The 18,679-nt window shown below is 67.9% G+C and overlaps 1 protein-coding gene across 28 annotated transcripts in view; it reads right to left on the bottom strand.

The window, feature by feature from the left end:
* Nucleotides 1–18,679, bottom strand: part of MYO18A (myosin XVIIIA) — a 94,040-nt gene that overhangs the window by 46,410 nt on the left and 28,951 nt on the right. For 6 of the 28 annotated variants that reach the window (XM_089772126.1, XM_089772127.1, XM_089772115.1 and 3 more), the window contains 13 exons: nt 14,919–15,008; nt 13,389–13,529; nt 12,292–12,348; nt 10,992–11,082; nt 10,567–10,676; nt 8,430–8,606; nt 7,610–7,820; nt 5,950–6,092; nt 4,953–5,053; nt 3,573–3,636; nt 2,451–2,595; nt 1,357–1,368; nt 809–982 (listed from right to left, as the gene is read on the bottom strand). In XM_089772126.1, coding sequence (XP_089628252.1) covers nt 809–982; nt 1,357–1,368; nt 2,451–2,595; nt 3,573–3,636; nt 4,953–5,053; nt 5,950–6,092; nt 7,610–7,820; nt 8,430–8,606; nt 10,567–10,676; nt 10,992–11,082; nt 12,292–12,348; nt 13,389–13,529; nt 14,919–15,008 — 1,516 coding nt within the window. The remainder of the gene's footprint in view (nt 1–808; nt 983–1,356; nt 1,369–2,450; nt 2,596–3,572; nt 3,637–4,952; nt 5,054–5,949; nt 6,093–7,609; nt 7,821–8,429; nt 8,607–10,566; nt 10,677–10,991; nt 11,083–12,291; nt 12,349–13,388; nt 13,530–14,918; nt 15,009–18,679) is intronic. The other 22 variants (XM_075904548.2, XM_075904559.2, XM_075904560.2 and 19 more) reach the window with 16 other exon arrangements.

Genomic DNA, 18,679 nt, shown 5'->3' with positions numbered 1-18,679 from the left:
GGTCACAGTGGACGACAAGCTAAATATGAGTCAACAGTGGGACACTGTTCTAAAAAAACCCAACGTGATTCTGGGCTGCAGGAACAGGAGTGTTGTGAGCAAGACACGAGGAGTCATTCTTCCGCTCTACTGCGCGCTGATCAGGCCTCAGCTGGAGAGTTGGGTCCAGTTCTGGGCCCCGCATCTCAAGGAAGATGCGGAGAAATTGGAGAGGGTCCAGAGAAGAGCAACGAGAATGATGAAAGGTCAGAGAACACGAGTGATGAAGGCAGGCTGAAAGAACTGGGCTTGTTTAGTCTGGAAAGGAGATCGACAGGGGACATGACAGCAGTTCTCAGGTATCTGAAAGGGTGTGATAAGGAGGAGGAAGAAAAACTGTTCTCCTTGGCCTCTGACAACAAGACAGGAAGCAAGGGGCTTACACTGCAGCGAGGGAGGTTTGGGTTGGACATTAGGAAAAACGTTGGGTCCGGGCGGTGAAACACGGGGATAAGTTGCCGAGGGGGGTCGTGGACTCTCCATCCCTGGGGATACTCGAGCAGGTTGGCCAGACACCGGGCAGGGACATTCCAGACCGCAGGGGACTGGACTCGCCCTCGCGAGGTCCCTGCCAGTTCTAGGGCTCTAGGGCTCCATGCCGAGGGTCGCACCGGCCGGCCGTGGCGGAGCAGGAGATCGAGCAAGTCCCGCCCTCTCACACTCCGGGGCAGCGTCCCAAGCACTAGTCCTGGGGGCTAGTTAGAGAGCCAGGGAGGCGCCAGCTGCCGAGATGGCCGGGAAGGGACCCGTGTGCGGCAGCAGCCCCTACCTGAGCCGTCCCCCAGGCCGGGCTCCTCGGGGCCCTGGCGGAAGGAGGTGGAGCGCTGCAGGCTGCTCTTGGGCTGCTGCCTGAAGATGAAGGACGAGAGCTCCTCCAGGCCACAGCCCAGCAGGTACGCCGCCTTCTGGGCCCACTCGTGCCGAGCAAACTGCCTCCTTCCAGCTGGGGGGGAAGCATCGCTCAGTGCCGGGACACAGCCGGGGCCCTGGGCTTCCCGCCGCCCGGCACAGGGGGGCCGGGGCTGCCAGGCCATGCAGGCAGCCCGAGTGTTGGATGAGAGCAGGGCGCCCCACGGCCCAGGCTGGCGGAGCCGTGGGGCCGGGGTAGCAGGCAGGTGCCCGGCCGCCAGCCCCGAGAGCCCGTCTCGGCAGACAGGACAAGCGCTACTTGGCTGAGGGGCCGGGCATTGGAGCCCCTGGCTCCCTGCCCCCGGAGAAGCCAAACTCCAGCAAGACGGCAGCAGAGCCCCCTCCCCCCGCTCCTGGGGACACGGGGCAGGTTAATGGGGACACGGGGCCGCGACAGAGGGGCTTTACCTTCGTCGGCGTCTGCGGCGCCACGGGACGGCATGCACCATGCAAACAGAGAGACGGTTAGAAGGCCCCAGGCAGGGCGGGCAGCCCCCGGGCAAGCAGGCAACACCCAGACAGACACGGACCAGCCCTCCGGCCGGGGCCCTTCCTTGAGCCAGGCAGCCTCGGGGGGCACTCACCAGACCCTCAGAGCCAGGCCCCCTTGTGCTCGCCCCTCTGCGCCCCAGGCCACGCCGAGGCAGCCCCACGCGAGGGCACGGGCCCCGGACGCTCCCTGGCCATGCTCTACCAGTGCCGCCCATTCCCCTGCTGGCAGGCGTGCCCGGCAGGCACTGGCCCTGCACCCCGGCCGGGGGCCGGAGCTCCTCGGGGGCCTTTTCCCCAGCCCCACTCAACCGGAATCGGACAGCCCCTTCCCGAGGCAACTGCCCCGCAGCTCCGGCCCCCCAGGCCTGGCCGTCCGCAGAGGCAGGACAGCCCACGGAACCAGCCTGTGACCACACGCCTGCTGCTTCGCGGCCTCCGGGGGCCCCCGGGAATTAAGGGACACGGTGCTGCAGGGCTGGGCTCGGGGTCCCCGCCTGCCACCAGCCCAGGCCTGGAGCAGAACCTGCAGCCCTGGGCGAGATCCGGGGAGCTCACGGCAGCGCCTCGTGGGCACCTCAGGTGCCTGCCTGGGCAAGCAGCCAAGCCCTTCCCCCGGCGTCCATGTCCACACACCAGCAGGCCCCTGGCGGCCGCAGCAAGAAACCCCAGCCCCCTGCCGGCACGGCTGCCTGCCCCCGACACAGGCCTCAGCCCGGCAGCCCTGCCCGTCCCAGCTCCGTCCCACGGGGGCTGGAGCCAGCTGTGCCGCGCCCCCCACCCCGGAGTGTGGCCAGCCCTGCCCCAGGCCCGTGGAGAGCTGGAGACAGTGGCTGAAAGCCGGGTGAGTCTGGCCTGTCGGAAAGCACGTCCCGCAGCACCGGAGTACAGCAGGGCTCCGGCTCCGGCTCCGGCTCCTCCGAGAGACCTGCCCCAGCCCGAGTGCCCTCCCGCCGGCCCCGCAGGGCAGGGTGTGGCCAGGGCGCCCGCGGGTGCCCGGAACCAGGCATTACCTTTGGTGGCCCCGGCGGCCCCCAGGTGGTAAATGGCCCCCAGGACGAGCCAGAAGGCCTTCTGCTCCTCGCCGGAGATGCCCATCACCTTCATGGCAGCCTGCAGCTTGCTGAACTGCTGGGCGGCCTTCTGCTTCTCCTCCGCCTAGGCGAGCCGACACGGTGCCACTGGCGCAGCGCGAGGGCCGGCGCGTCTCCCCCGCCCCGGGCCCGAGCCCCCACCCCGCTGGCCCTGCCCTCCTTGCCCCGCCCCGCTCCTCTGGCCCCGCCCTCCTCACCCCACCCTCCTCATCCCGCCCTGCTCCTCTGGCCCTGCCCTCCTCGCCCCACCCTCCTCATCCCGCCCTGCTCCTCTGGCCCTGCCCTCCTCGCCCCGCCCCGCTCCTCTGGTCCTGCCCTCCTCACCCCGCCTGCCCCGCTGGCCCCGCCCCTCTGGTCCCACCCTCCTCCTCTGGCCCCGCCCTCCTCGTCCCGCCCCGCTCCTCTGGCCCCGCCCTCCTCGTCCCGCCCCGCTCCTCTGGCCCCTCTCCCCTCCCCTCACTCTACTTGCCCTGCTCCTCCCACCCCATTCCCCTTGACCCGCCCCCTCACTCTCCTCGCCCCGTCCCCTCGCCCCATTCCCCTTGCTGCCCCTTTTGCCCCACTCCCCTCACTCTGCTCCCCCCACCCCACTGCCCTCGCTCCGCTCCTCTCCCCCCGTTCCCCTTCTTGCCCCATCCCACCCCCACCTCCTCTCCCCGCTCCCCTTACCCCTCTCAACCCGCCCTGCTGCCCCTGCCCCATTTCTCCCCCTCCCCCGGCTCCCCCGGGCTCTGGGGACGCCCGGGCCAGGCTCAGCAGAGGTCATGGTGCCCTGGGAAGGACACCGATGGGGGCAGGGAAGGCGCTCGTTAAGCCTTTAATGACAAAGCTGCAGCACAGGCTAATCGTGGGCTCCAGTGGGCCCAGAGGGACCAGATGGTGCTGGGGGATGGAGAGTCTGTCTCGTGGGAGGGGGGAGGCCTCGCGGTCGCTCCCAGCCCCCTGCCACGGTCCTAGCAGCCCCGCAGGGACCGCGCCCGCCTCGGCCTCCCCCCAAAGGCTCCTCGCCCAGCCAGGCCCAGCCCACACGCCCGGACTCACCTTGGACAGCGGCACAATCCCAAAGACGTTGGTCTCGGCCAAGTGGCTGAAGTGCAGCTCGGTTCTGCGGGGACAGGACAGGGTGTTACGGGGCCGGGCCGGCCCCTGCCCACAGCCGGGCAGCCTGACAACAGCAACGCCTGCTCTCCGGGGCCCTGGTCTCCCTCTCCGACCCCCGCAAGCTCCATGGCTCCTGCTGCCACGTGCCCGGTGGGGCAGCCAGGCCAGCCCATGCCAGCCCCCTCTCGGGCCCCTTCCAGCGCCATGGCCGCTTGGCCGTGCCGCTCAGCCCAGGCTTGCACCATGCCCAGCGGGCAAAGCGACTCCTGGCACGCAACAGCCACTACGGCGGGCTGAGATCTGCCAGCATCTGACTGTTGCCTCGCTGGCCTCAATGGACCCGGCGCCAGGGAAGGGCGAGGTGTGGCTGGCACCGACCAGGCAGGCCACGCCGGGCTCACCCGCAGCTGGCACCGACCAGGCAGGCCACGCCGGGCTCACCCGCGGCTGGCACCGACCGGGCAGGCCACGCCGGGCTCACCCGCGGCTGGCACCGACCGGGCAGGCCACGCCGGGCTCACCCGCAGCTGGCACCGACCGGGCAGGCCACGCCGGGCTCACCCGCGGCTGGCACCGACCGGGCAGGCCACGCCGGGCTCACCCGCGGCTGGCACCGACCGGGCAGGCCACGCCGGGCTCACCCGCAGCTGGCACCGACCGGGCAGGCCACGCCGGGCTCACCCGCAGCTGGCACCGACCGGGCAGGCCGCGACGGGCTCACCCGCGACGGGTACCGACCAGGCAAGCCACGCCGGGCTCACCCGTGGCTGGCACCGACCGGGCAGGCCACGCCGGGCTCACCCGCGACGGGTACCGACCAGGCAGGCCACGCCGGGCTCACCCGCGACGGGTACCGACCAGGCAGGCCACGCCGGGCTCACCCGTGGCTGGCACCGACCGGGCAGGCCACGCCGGGCTCACCCGTGGCTGGCACCGACCGGGCAGGCCACGCCGGGCTCACCCGTGGCTGGCACCGACCGGGCAGGCCACGCCGGGCTCACCCGCAGCTGGCACCGACCGGGCAGGCCGCGACGGGCTCACCCGCAGCTGGCACCGACCGGGCAGGCCGCGACGGGCTCACCCGCGACGGGTACCGACCAGGCAGGCCACGCCGGGCTCACCCGCGACGGGTACCGACCAGGCAGGCCACGCCGGGCTCACTTGTGGTGGGCACCGACCAGGTAGGCCACCCTGGGCTCACCCATGGCTGGCACCAACCGGGTAGGTACGCTGGGCTCATTTGTGGCTGGCACCGATATGACGGGCCACGCCGGGCTCGCTCGTGGTGGGCACTGACCAGGTAGGCCACCCTGGGCTCACCTGAGGGCATTGTCCGTGGCAGCCAGCAGGTAGTAGAAGACGTGGAAAGTGGTCTCGTTGGCCGGCCGCCTGGTGACCCGGAGCCTCTCCAGCAGCATCGTCTGGAGCAGTATGGAGAGATGTGAGCAGGCTGGGCCAGCACAGAGGCGCAGCTGCCTGCCCACCTGGCACGCAACACCAGTGCACAGCCCGACACGCCTGGCCCTGCCGGCACCAAACTGGCCCAGCCTGGCCTGGCGACTCACAAGTGGGCAGCACCCCGGGTGAGGTTCCGCCTGGGGCTGCTGTGTGTGCCCAGAGCCTGGCTCAATGGGGCCCAGCGCCCCTCGGGGCTACCCCCAGGCCAAAGCTCATTACCACAGCCTGTTCCCATTCCAGCAGGGCCTGCCAGGGGCTCTGGGCAGGCAAACTCCCCGTCCCGCTGCGTGCCAAGCCCTCCTGCCTCCCCGCCAGCGACTGGATCTGGCCTGCACCCACAGCGCCGCCCCTGCCATGTCTAACCCCAGCCCGGGGGCGGCAGTGACTTCGGTTCATACAAACACTGCCGAAGCAACGGCCTCCCCGAATCTACCCCTGCAGCTGACGAGCAGGCCCTGGGCTGCGCCGCGCCCTCGCCATGCCGGGGCAGGGAGAGATGCCTTGTGAGGAGGCTAAGCCTGCCAGGAAAGGGAATCCGGCCCCCGGCCGCCTGGCTGCGCCAGCTCCGGCCAGAGCAACAAGGGCCCCGAGCCCGCCCCACCTGCGGGGCACGTTCACCTCCGCTCCAGAGGGAGGGGAGTTCTCCGTGCCCCACTGGACACCCAGCTTCCTGCTCCCAATACCCAAAAGTCTCTCCAGCTGAGCCAGCCACATGCCAGGGTCAGCCCCAACTGGGAGCCAGCTGCCAGGCCTGTCCAGTGGGCACTGCCCAGTGCGGCTCAGCCCCTCGTGCCACGCCCCGGCCAGCTGAACCCCGGCCCCTCCCGCCCCGCCCTGTCCACTGCCTGCTCCCTCTCACCTGTATGGAGGCGGAGGCCACCTGGCCAGCCTGATCGAAGTCCAGCGAGAGGATCTGGGAGAAGCGCGTGGCGTTGCCGTTCAGGCTGGTGCTGCAGTTGCCGAAGGCCTCCAGGATGGTGGACAGAGCCTGCCACTTCTCGGCTGCGGGTACACGCGCTGGGGGTAAGCACACCTCCGCCGGGGCCCAGAGGGCTGGGGTAGCTACAGAGCCCGGGGCCCCGGGCGCCCGCGGGGAGGGACCGACTGGGCACAGCAAAGCAACCTCTTACCGGGAAGTAAATGCAGAGCTGGCAGGAGCCCCCAGTGTCCCGGGGCTGCCCCAGGAGAGCACTGCCGGGTATCACCTGCTGTGACGTAGTGGGGGTACCTTGCTGGTGGCTAGGCTTGGGTTGTGGGTGACCCCCACTGGCTGCTGTCGGCAGCACGGCCCAGCAGGGCAGGGGATGAGTCATTATGCAAGGGGGCTCCAAACCCGTCTGACCAGTGATCTCCCAGGGAGCGGAACAATGGGAAGAAGGGGAGTGGAGCCCTGGCTGGGGGCAGGGCTGGCAGTGAGGGAGGTTTCTGTCTGGGAGCATGGAGGAGACAGCCTAGGGAAAGGGGCTGGGATTTAGGGGACCAGTTTCCTTCATCTCAAGGGGGGCTGAGGCATCCTAGGCCTGCCCTGGAACCAGATCACATCTGTGCTGGGCTGTACCCTGGAGAAGCAATAAACCACTCTGTTCTACTGGCTGGTGGAGTCTGTCCCTGCCGTTACGGGGGTGCAGGAGACGGGAAAACCCCAACGCGCCATCACACCTGCCTAGCCAGGCACTGGCGAGAACAGGGCCGGGCCGGGCCGGGCGATGGAGCGGAGCAGGGCCGGGCGGGGCGGGGCTATGGAGCGGTGGAGCAGAGCAGGGCCGGTCCAGGCTGCGGAGCAGAGACAGGCAGGTCGGGCCTGTGGGGGGTGAAGCGGGGCCGGGCTGGTCAGGTTGGGGCTGGAGAGTGGGGCCGGGCCGGTTGGGACTGGGGTTGAAGTGGAGCAGGGCTGGGTGGGGCCGGGGTGAAAGGGGGGCCGGGCGGGGTCAGGGTCGAAGCTGGGCGGGGCCCGCAGCAGAGCAGGACCGGGGGCGGGGCCTGCAGCGGAGCAGGGGCGGGGGCGGGGCCCGCAGCGGAGCGGGGGCGGGGGCGGGGCCCGCAGCGGAGCGGGGGCGGGGGCGGGGCCCGCAGCGGAGCGGGGGCGGGGGCGGGGCCCGCAGCGGAGCAGGACCGGGGGCGGGGGCAGGGCCGAAGCGGAGCAGGAGGGGGGCAGGGCCGAAGCGGAGCAGGAGGGGGGGGGGGCAGGGCCGAAGCGGAGCAGGACCGGGGGCGGGGGCAGGGCCGAAGCGGAGCAGGAGGGGGGCAGGGCCGAAGCGGAGCAGGACCGGGGGCGGGGGCAGGGCCGAAGCGGAGCAGGAGGGGGGCAGGGCCGAAGCGGAGCAGGACCGGGGGCGGGGGCAGGGCTGAAGCGGAGCAGGAGGGGGGCAGGGCCGAAGCGGAGCAGGACGGGGGCGGGGGCAGGGCCGAAGCGGAGCAGGAGGGGGGCAGGGCCGAAGCGGAGCAGGACGGGGGCGGGGGCAGGGCCGAAGCGGAGCAGCTCTGCACTCCCTGCTGCCCCGACCCAGCTGGGCGCTCACCTGAGAAGACCTTCCCTGTGCTGCCGGCGATGGTGGCCAGGTACTGGACCAGGTGCTGGCAACTGGTGGTCTTGCCGCTGCCGCTGCTGCCCAGCAGGACGACCGCCTGGTCCTGGCGGCTCATGAGCATGGTGCGGTAGGCAGCCTGGGCCACGGCATAGATGTGCGGGGCCATGTCTTCCCGCCGGCACCCCTTGAACATGTGCATCACCTGGGGGCAGCGCGCGGGGCTGGTGAACTGGGGCAGCGCGGGGCAGCCCTGTGCCCACTGCCAGCCCGCTGCACCCGCCCCCAGAGCAGCCGGCCTCCCGCAGCGCTCCGGAGTCAGAGACCAGCCAGCCGGGCTCCGCAGCCAGGGAGACCAGCGCTAACGGCCACTGCGCCCCACGCGAGAGCCCTGGGCTGTGTGCCCTGCCCCATAGCGCCGCAGCCCCCGCCAGGAGCAGGGCACGCACCTGGGCTCTACCTGCTTCCTGGGCGTGCGGGACCCCGCGAGAGCCCCGGGCTGTGTGCCCTGCCCCATAGCGCCGCAGCCCCCGCCAGGAGCCGGGCACGCACCTGGGCTCTACCTGCTTCCTGGGCGTGCGGGACCCCGCGAGAGCCCCGGGCTGTGTGCCCTGCCCCATAGCGCCTCAGCCCCCGCCAGGAGCAGGGCACGCACCTGGGCTCTACCTGCTTCCTGGGCGTGCGGGACCCCGCGAGAGCCCTGGGCTGTGTGCCCTGCCCCATAGCGCCTCAGCCCCCGCCAGGAGCAGGGCACGCACCTGGGCTCTACCTGCTTCCTGGGCGTGCGGGACCCGGCGGCGGGCGCAGCGCTTACCTTCTCGGAGTACATGGAGGGGGGGCTGAGCGGGTTGACGACCAGCAGGGCGGGCCCGGCGTAGGTGTGGCTCAGGGTCCCGCCGTAGCGCTGCCGCAGCGTGTGCAGCACGCTCGACTCGTTGAGATAGACCAGGTTGGCCAGGTCCTCCACCCGGTCGCAGGACGGAGGGTTCGCCTGGGGACGCGGGGGAGAGGCCAGGCGGGGTCAGGCAGAACACCAGTCTGGGGGGCTCAGGGGCCTGTGAACCCCTCCCCCCAAGGGCCCTAGGCCTGCATCAAGCCTACGCTGGGCTGGTCCTCGGAGACGCAATAAACCCGTTTGCTCTGCTGGCCGGGGAGAGTCACACCCGGCTGCGGACGGGGGTGCAGGGTCGGGGGCTTGTCGCAGAGCGTTGGGGTCCCCGACACTGCACCCCCACCCGCAGCCAGACGGGACTCAGCCGGCGGGGGGACAGGGACACAGCGCAGCTGAGGAGCGATGTTAGCACAGGAGCCAGGGCAGGCGGCCTTATTCCTCCCGGGCCCTGAACCCCCTTTGCTGCCCTAAGCCCCCTCTGACTGACTCTTCCCCCGGGCCCCTCCCCCAGCCTGGGGCAGCCCCGCCTGCCCTTTGTCTCCCTTGTTATCCCCGGTCTGGCCCCCAGGTGTCTGGCCCGATACACACCTGCAGGGAGTCATGCCCAGCCCCTCCCCCCCATGCAGAGAGTGCTGGGGGGGGACTGAGGGACACACACAGCACAACAGAGCAAAGAGTGAACGTAACAACCCCCCCACTACGGCACACCCCTCACCTGGCTGGCTGTGGCAGGGGAGCACTGGGGTGTCTGAGGGGAGGTGGGGGATGGGTTAGAACCTCTCCCCTGTGAGAGGGGGGTTGGGGGGGCACAGGGAACACTGGGGTGTCCGAGGGGAGGTGGGGGATGGGTTATAACCTCTCCCCTGTGTAAGGAGGGGCTGGGGGGGCACAGGGAGCACTGGGGTGTCCGAGGGGAGGTGGGGGATGGGTTATAACCTCTCCCCTGTGTAAGGAGGGGCTGGGGGGGCACAGGGAGCACTGGGGTGTCCGAGGGGAGGTGGGGGATGGGTTATAACCTCTCCCCTGTGTAAGGTGGGGCTGGGGGGGCACAGGGAGCACTGGGGTGTCCGAGGGGAGGTGGGGGATGGGTTATAACCTCTCTCCTGTGTAAGGTGGGGCTGGGGGGGCACAGGGAGCACTGGGGTGTGTGAGGGGAGGTGGGGGATGGGTTCTAACCTCTCCCCTGTGTAAGGTGGGGCTGAGGGGGCACAGGGAGCACTGGGGTGTCCGAGGGGAGGTGGGGGATGGGTTCTAACCTCTCCCCTGTGTAAGGTGGGGCTGGGGGGGCACAGGGAGCACTGGGGTGTCCGAGGGGAGGTGGGGGATGGGTTCTAACCTCTCCCCTGTGTAAGGTGGGGCTGGGGGGGCACAGGGAGCACTGGGGTGTCCGAGGGGAGGTGGGGGATGGGTTATAACCTCTCCCCTGTGTGAGGGGGGCTGGGGGGCACAGGGAACACTGGGGTGTCCGAGGGGAGGTGGGGGATGGGTTATAACCTCTCCCCTGTGTGAGGGGGGCTGGGGGGCACAGGGAACACTGGGGTGTCTGAGGGGAGGTGGGGGATGGGTTATAACCTCTCCCCTGTGTGAGGGGGGCTGGGGGGCACAGGGAGCACTGGGGTGTCCGAGGGGAGGTGGGGGATGGGTTATAACCTCTCCCCTGTGTGAGGGGGGCTGGGGGGCACAGGGAACACTGGGGTGTCTGAGGGGAGGTGGGGGATGGGTTATAACCTCTCCCCTGTGTGAGGGGGGCTGGGGGGCACAGGGAACACTGGGGTGTCTGAGGGGAGGTGGGGGATGGGTTATAACCTCTCCCCTGTGTAAGGTGGGGCTGGGGGGCACAGGGAGCACTGGGGTGTCTGAGGGGAGGTGGGGGATGGGTTAGAACCTCTCCCCTGTGAGAGGGGGGTTGGGGGGGCACAGGGAGCGCTGGGGTGTCCGAAGGGAGGGGTCGTGCTGCTTCCTTGCTTGGGGTGGCTGGTTTGGGGCCTTAAGGGGGGACCCCAGGCTGGGGCTGAGCCGTTTGCCTGCCCTGCCCCCCACGAGGGTCCGGGGCTCCCACCTTCTCCACGTCATCCTCGTCCACTTCCAGCAGGGCCCCATCGTGGTCCAGTCTCACCTGCACCTTCCCCTCGGGCAGCGCGCTGGCGTCCTGGGCTCGCAGCTGGCTCGCTGCCCAAGGAACACACCAGGCGTGAGCAAGCTCCGCGCACCATCGCCCCCCCGCCTCCCGTGCACGGGGACACGCTGACCCCTAGTGGCGGAGCTCTGGCGCTGCGGCCAGGCGGCTCGGCACAGGACATGCAGGCGCCAGGGGCCTTGCTGGGCACCGTGCCGGGCCCTACAGGGGCGGAGCCACTCTCACGGCAAAGGGCCCCTGTCGCCGGCGGGTCAGAGCCAGGCTGGGCGCCCCCGCAATGCTAGCGGGCGAGCAGGGTCTAGCCCCACGGTGCGGCACTGCCCGGCGGCCAAGACCCCCGTACTCACCCAAGGAGAAGCCATCCCTGTGCACCAGCCAGACCTTGTCTGTCTCATACCAGGCCTCCTCCGCGGCGATCTGCTCCTCCGTCTTCGCCTGCTGGGGGGGAAGGGCAGGGGTCACGGCACGGGCTGGGGGACCAGCACCACCTCTGCCCCTGCGCCCCCCGCCACTGGGGCTGTGTGAGCGGGCCCTGCCCCGTCCCAGGCCCCCGCCCGGGGAACAGCCAGACCCCGGGGGCTTGGCGGGGGTAAAGCTGGTCCCTACTGCCCCACAGGACAGCGCCTGGCAGCGCCCCATGCCCCCATCCAGCGCAGCCGGGGTGACAGCAGCGCTCACCAGCCTCACGTCGGGCCGGGGGACTGGCCCGTTACCCCCCTCCCAGCCGCAGCCAGGCCCCCAAGAGAGCAGGGCTGGGCAGCCGGGAACACAGCCCCCCACCGCGCAGCCTCACGCAGGGACAGCCCCGAAACGCCAAGCCACGGGACCCCGCGCAGGGCAAGGAGAGCACAGCACAGCCGTGCCGCAACCCAGCCCCCGAGCTCACAAAGCGACCCCCGCCATGCGCACAGGGCCCCCACGCCGCCTGTTCCTGGCCAGGGGTGCCCAGGGCCATGCGCACAGTCCCCCTCCCCAAGCCGCCTGTTCCTGGCCAGGGGTGCCCAGGGCCATGCGCACAGTCCCCCTCCCCAAGCCGCCTGTTCCTGGCCAGGGGTGCCCAGGGCCATGCGCACAATCCCCCTCCCCAAGCCGCCTGTTCCTGGCCGGGGTGCCCAGGGCCATGCGCACAGTCCCCCTCCCCAAGCCGCCTGTTCCTGGCCGGGGTGCCCAGGGCCATGCGCACAGTCCCCCTCCCCAAGCCGCCTGTTCCTGGCCAGGGGTGCCCAGGGCCATGCGCACAGTCCCCCTCCCCAAGCCGCCTGTTCCTGGCCAGGGGTGCCCAGGACCATGCGCACAATCCCCCTCCCCAAGCCGCCTGTTCCTGGACGGGGCTGCCCAGGGCCATGCGCACAGTCCCCCTCCCCAAGCCGCCTGTTCCTGGATGGGGCTGCCCAGGGCCATGCGCACAGTCCCCCTCCCCAAGCCGCCTGTTCCTGGCCGGGGCGGCCCCAGCTCATACGCACAGGGCCCCCCCACGCCTCCCTCACGCCGCCTGTTCCCGGCCGGGGCCCCCCCACGCCTCCCCCACGCCGCCTGTTCCCGGCCGGGGCTGCCCGGGGCCATGCGCACAGGCGGGGCAGGAGGGGAGCTGCATCCAGCCAATGCCCGGACACCCGCAGGGAGGCTGGGGCGGTCGAGCAGCCAAACCTGGGATGCAGCAGGGGCCGGGCCGCAGGTGGCTGCCGGGGCATCGTCTGCCTGTCCCTGCGGAGGCCAGCGGGTGAGAGGGAGAGAAGGGTTCAGGGTTAAGGCCTCTCGCCCCCGCCCCCCAAGGCGCAGAGAGCAGGAAGCCGCTGAGAAGCGAATGGAGGTGAAGGGGCTAAAACCGGCCGACCTGCCCCCGCCATGCGGCCCCACAGGGGTCGAGGGGCCCAGGCTGCCGTGAGGGGCGCAGTGACCAGCAGTGCCCGGCGCTTGGCGGGGCGGGGCCGTGACCTCCAGTGCCCCCTGCTGGGGAGCCCCCGCCCCAGCCAGCCAATGTGCTGGGAAGACGAGGCGCTGGAGGGGGGCTGGGGAGGGGCGAGAAGGGCCTGTTCTGCAGCCCAGGCAGGGACGCCCCCGAAGGGCGAAGGGCCCCCGGCCCTGCCCAGACGGCGCGGCTGCACGGAGCCCGGCATGGGGGCTGGGCCGGGCCGGAGGACGAGGCTCCAAGGCCCAGACAGGGCGGCACACTGGGCGCAGCGAACCCCAGCTGTGCCCGGGGACCCCCCAGACCGGGGGCTCCGACCCACGGCCCCGCCAGCCCGGCAGGGGCGCAGCTTCCCCGCCGACCACCGGGTGGCGGCACACAAAGCAGCTAAGCCAAGTGGGCAGCCCGAGGGCGGGGCGAGGAGCAGACGGGCGCCCCTGGCCAGGCTGGGGCGACGCGCTGAGAGGTGGGGCCGCGTGGGCGCGGCGTTATTCAGCCCACGGGCCCTGAGCGGGGAGGACCGGACTGCGGCCCGCGTGCAGCCCCCTGCTGGGAAACGGCTCCCAGCCGCTCCCACGCCCGGGCCTCCCGCCCCCCACTGAGCGGCATTTCTCGTCGCGCCCCGCGGCCGGGCCACCCCCTGGCGTGAGCTCCCCTCGGCTCCGGCCCAGAGACGAGCAAGTCAGTCTGCAGCCAGGGACGCACGGGCAGCCCTTGGGCAGCTCCGCAAGATGGGCAGCCAATTCCCCCCCGCAGGCGTGCCGGGCCACCCGGCGCCTAACCCAGGGGGTCCACCCGGCCTGGCGCACGGCAGCCGGCGAGGAGAAAGCCTTACGCTCCAGCAGGAGGCGCGGGCCCAGACGCCGGCCCAGAGGCAGACAGGTGGCGGCGGGAGCTCGGCGGCGGGAGCAGAGCGCTCCGGGGGGCAGGAGTACCCTACCTGGCTCTGAGTGGGCAGGGAGGCCCCCGGCTCCAGCTAGCGCAGCAAGGCAAGGCAGGCGGAAGGAAAAGAGAGAGGGGCAGATAAGCAGAGTCGAAGGAAACAGCCCGGCCAGCGACCCTGGAGGGGGCCAGCCCCACCGCCACGTCTCAAACCGGCTGCTTGCCCCACGGCGGGGGCAGCCGAGGAACCACCCACCCGGCTGGGCAGCAGCTGAGTCCCAGCGCAGCCGCCGAGGGGCAGCAGGAGCCGCGCTGCTGCCCCGGACTCGGCCCAACGCCCGTGCGGGGGCAGCCAGGACCGAGGCGCCCAGGGCGTGAGGCCAGGCTGGCTCGGAGCCCCGGGGCTGCAGGCCGCCCCCAGGGCACCCTGCCCCCCCGGCCCAGCGCCCGCCTGAGTCTCCCTCCCGCTGGCCAGGCTGGGTGTCGGAGAGCCAGTGCTCTAGCCGGGCCCACCTCTGAGCCCGGCCCCCAGCCTGCAGGAGGCGGGTCACCCCCTGGCAATCCACGGCCCTGCTACAGGCCAGGCCTCGCACGGCCGGCACCCTCGGGCCCTGAGCCGCGCCGAGCCAGACACCCCGCCGGCCCACGGGGGGTCGCTATTGTCCAGCAGCATGGCTGGGCTCTGGGGAGACATTTTGGGGTGACCTAGAGCGCAGACACGGCCCAGAGCCCGGACTGGGGGCGACGGACAAACTTCATGGGACGGCGGGAACCCTGGCCCCCCCCGGCGAACTCCCCCCGCCGGACCAGAGCGCTTCAACCTCCACTCCCAGCACGGGCCTGCCCCGAGCCGGGGCCCCGGAAAGCCGGCAGCGCTGGTGGGGTGCGCAGCTCCAGAGCCCGGCTGCAGACCCGCTCACGCGACTCCGGGCCCACAGGCCAGCTGGCATCAATGCAAGTGAAGGCCGGGGGGGCCCCGTGCCAGGCTCGTCTCCCCCCCCCCTCCGGAGCAGGGGCACCAGCAGAGCCTGGGGGGCGGCAGACACCTCGGGGGAACGCCCTTCCTCCAGCAGCCTGCCCAGCGCCCCTCTTCCACACCCGGAGCAAGGCAGCCTGGCCCCGAGCCAGCCCAGCTCCCGCCCGCCCAGGAACCAGAGGGCCCTGCTGTGCAGAGAAGGGGCAGGGAGCAAGCGGGCCCCTCCTGCGTGGCAGGGAACCAGCTGCCGAGCCAGCCCCCAGCTCGCGTGGGCAGCGGGTGCGTAAGTGCTGCACGCGGGGTCCGGGGAGGGGGCACATGGGGCTCCGGGCCTCCAAGGCGGAGACCAGGCCCGGCAGCAGGGCCGAGAGGCCTGAGGTGCCTCCGTGCGGCAGCTCCCCAGCCCACGGAGACGCCCAGGGCAGCGAGACGCAGCCAGGCAGCCAGCTGGGTCCGGGCGGGTGGCACGGGCGGGGCAGGCGCATGCACGCGGGCACGGGGACTAACTCCTGGCATTACAGACGCCACGAAGATCCTCTCCAGCCTCCTGTGAGCTTCCTCGGCTGGGCTCAGCTGGGAACCGGGGCCGGCTTCAGCCTAAAGGGCAAAGCAGCGTTAGTGTCGCTCAGCGAGGCGGGCGGGTGGGCAGCTGCTTTGCAGAGGGGGCGCAGGGCGCAGCTGGAGCCCGCAGACCGAGGCGGAGGGAGCATGCGGGGGGGCGAGGGCTCGGCGCTTGTGCCGCACGCTACCAAGCCTGGGCAATAGCCTCCCCCTCACACCCAGGGCTCCCTGGCCCCCAGGCCCTGCCGGGGATGCAGGCTGCCGCCCGCCCGCCAAGCCTGCCCTGTCCAGACAGAGACCGGAGCTGCCTTGCTCAGTGGGGGGAGGGGTATCTAGGGGGGCTGAGTGTGGGGGGGAGGGACTCTGTGGCCCCTGGGGCGGTAGCTGCCAGGCTGTTGGTGCCAGCAGCTCCCAGGCCAGCGCACGGGGGCTCAGCTGCGCTCGCACGGCACAGACCCGTTCGGGCTCCCGCGGTCTGCACGCCCCAGCAGCCTGGGCTCAGGCCCCGTGTCATGTTATCGGACTCTAAAGATCACTGCTGCGCCCACCGGGGGGGGTGTTGCCCCAAACGTTGGTACAAAGGGGGCCATGTGGGGTGTCAAATGAAAGCCTATCTTCTATGGACTAATGACTGGAAGGTATCTTCTACCTAATGACTGGAAGGTAGCCAATGTGACACCAATATTTAAAAAGGGCTGTAGAGGCGATCCTGGCAATTACAGACCGGTAAGTCTAACTTCAGCAAATTAGTTGAAACAATAGTAAAGAATAAAATTGTGAAGCATGTAGAAGAACATAATTTGTTGGACAAAAGTCAACGTGGTTTCTGTAAAGGGAAATCCTGCCTTACTAATCTGTTAAGAGTTCTCTGAAGGGGTTAACAAACATGCGGACAAGGAGGATCCAGTAGATATAGTAGCTGCGCCCCCCCCCCCCCCAGCAGACCAGGGAGACACGGAGCAAACCCCGTTCGTAACTGCGGATCCGACATAAGTCGGATCCGCGTAACTCGGGGACTGCCTGTACTTAGATTTTCAGAAAGCCTTTGGCTATGTCTAGACTGCAAGCCTCTTTCGAAAGAGGCTCTTTCGAAAGATACTTTCGAAAGAGCCTCTTTCGAAAGAGAGCGTCTAGACTGCACGTTGAACTTTCGAAAAAGCAGCTTGCTTTTTCGAAAGAAAGCAGCCAGTGAGTCTGGATGCTCTCTTTCGAAGAAGCCCTATTTACATTGAAGAACGCCTTCTTTCGAAAGAGGAACTTTCGAAAGAAGGCGTTCTTCCTCGTGAAATGAGGTTTACCGCCATCGAAAGAAAAGCCGCGTTTTTTCGATTTAATTTCGAAAGAATGTGGCTTGAGTCTGGACGCAGGTGAGGTTTTTTCGAAAAAAGGCTACTTTTTTCGAAAAAACCCCTGAGTCTGGACACAGCCTTTGACAAGGTCCCTCACCAAAGGCTCTTGTGTAAATTACATGGTCATGGGATAAGAGGGACGGTCCTTTCTTGGATTGAGAACTGGTTAAAAGACAGGAAACAAAGGGTAGGAATAAATGGTAAGTTTTCAGATTGGAGAGGGGTAACTAGTGGTGTCCCCCAAGGGTCAGTCCTGGGACCAATCCTTTTCAACTTATTCATAAATGATCTGGAGAAAGGGGTAAGCAGTGAGGTGGTAAAGTTTGCAGATGATACAAAACTGTTTAGGATAGTCAAGACAGAAGCAGACTGTGAGGGACTCCAAGAAGATCTCACCAAACTGAGTGATTGGGCAGCAAAATGGCAAATGAAATGTAATGTGGATAAATGTAAAGTAATGCACATCGGGAAAAATAACCCCAACTATACGTACAGTATGATGGGGGCTAATTTGGCTACGACAAACCAGGAAAGAGATCTTGGAGTTATCGTGGACAGTTCTCTGAAAACTTCCACACAGTGTGCAGCGGCGGTCAAAAAGGCAAATAGGATGCTAGGAATTATTAGGAAAGGGATAGAAAATAAGACCCAGAATATCTTACTGCCCCTGTATAAAACTATGGCATGCCCACATCTTGAATACTGTGTACAGATGTGGTCTCCTCACCTCAAAAGAGATATTTTGGCCTTGGAAAGGGTTCAGAAAAGGGCAACTAAAATGATTAGGGGTTTGAAACGGGTCCCATATGAGGAGAGGTTAAAGTGACTGGGACTTTTCAGTTTAGAAAAGAGGAGACTGAGGGGGGATATGATAGAGGTCTATAAAATCATGAGTGGTGTGGAGAGGGCTGATAAAGAAAAGTTATTTATTAGTTCCCTAAATAGAAGAACTAGAGGACACCAAATGAAATGAATGGGTAGCAGGTTTAAAACTAATAAAAGAAAGTTCTTCTTCACACAGCGCATAGTCAACCTGTGGAACTCCTTGCCAGAGGAGGCTGTGAAGGCTAGGACTAGAACAGAGTTTAAAGAGAAGCTAGATAATATCTTGGAGGTTAGGTCCATAAAAGGCTATTAGCCAGGGGATAAAATGGTGTCCTTGGCCTCTGTCTGTCAGAGGCTGGAGAGGGATGGCAGGAGACAAATCGCTCGATCATTGTCTTCGGTCCACCCTCTCTGGGGCACCTGGTGCTGGCCACTGTCGGCAGACAGGATACTGGGCTAGATGGACCTTTGGTCTGACCCAGTACGTCCGTTCTTATGTTCTTATGACTGTGCACAGGCTATCCCTGTGACTGCACAAGGTCTGTGTGTGGAGTTACACGTGCCCTGTGTGAGGCGGAGCAGTGGGCAAGCGGGGCTCAGCCGACGGCTACGCTAGTCAGCAAGGGGCCGATGCGGCTCTGGGTGCCAATCCGCACCTGAGGAATGTCTAGATGTCTGAGCCAGCCAGGAGAGCGGCTGCTGACTTGGGACACCAGGGTAGGTCGATGGACCATGTGACTGTCCAGCTTGGACACGGAGGAAGGGATATAAACATGCCACGTGGCACCCTCCATGGGGGTCTTCGGATTGGCTCCGAATCCCAGACGCAGCCTCGCAGGGAACTACGGGCCGGGAAGAACCGTGGACCCATCCCGACATAGGATGTAACCAGAGACTTTTAAGCCAGCAGCTGTAACCTCTCTGCGAGAGCCTGCGTCGAGACCTGGGAGGTTCGCTGCACGTCGTGTGTGATACTTTAACAACCTCGCTCTCGTGCTTTTCTCTCTTGCAGTAAGAAACCTTTGGATGGCAGATTCTAAAGGGTTGGCCCAGCGTGATTCGTGGGTAAGATCCAGAGTGTAAATCGATCGGGGACTGGGGCTGGTGTCTGGGGACCGGAAGAGCCTGTTCGGGGTAGGTGAGGTTGGGGTCTATAACCCCTCACCTGTGTTGGGCCCGGGGCTCTTAGGGGCACGGAGAGAGCTGGGGTGCCAGAGGGGTTTGCTCGTGAGGCTTCTGGCTGGCCAGGCAGGCAGCTGGAGCGCTCGGTGCGGCTGGTTTGTGGTCGATTGGGGAAGGTCTCCAGTCAGGGGCCGTAAGGAGCCCCGCATTTGAGCAATTCGCCCTGAGCGGTGCCCAGATCCAGCCCGGCCCGTCACACCCCGTTTGTGGACATGCAAGTGGCCCCAGAGCCACTGTGCCAGGCGCGCCCCCCGCTACTGGGGGCAGGGCACGAGCCAGACAGCGCCCCAGAAACCAGGCGCCCCCCTGGGGACAGGCACCCACAGCCTCTCAGCCATGCCTAGGGGGGCC

The sequence above is a fragment of the Pelodiscus sinensis genome, chromosome 21 (assembly GCF_052426305.1).
Source record: "Pelodiscus sinensis isolate ZL-2025 chromosome 21, ASM5242630v1, whole genome shotgun sequence".
Classification (NCBI taxonomy): Eukaryota; Metazoa; Chordata; order Testudines; family Trionychidae; genus Pelodiscus; species Pelodiscus sinensis.
Note: the sequence above shows the minus strand (reverse complement) of the source record. Positions and strands in the feature narration are given on the sequence as shown.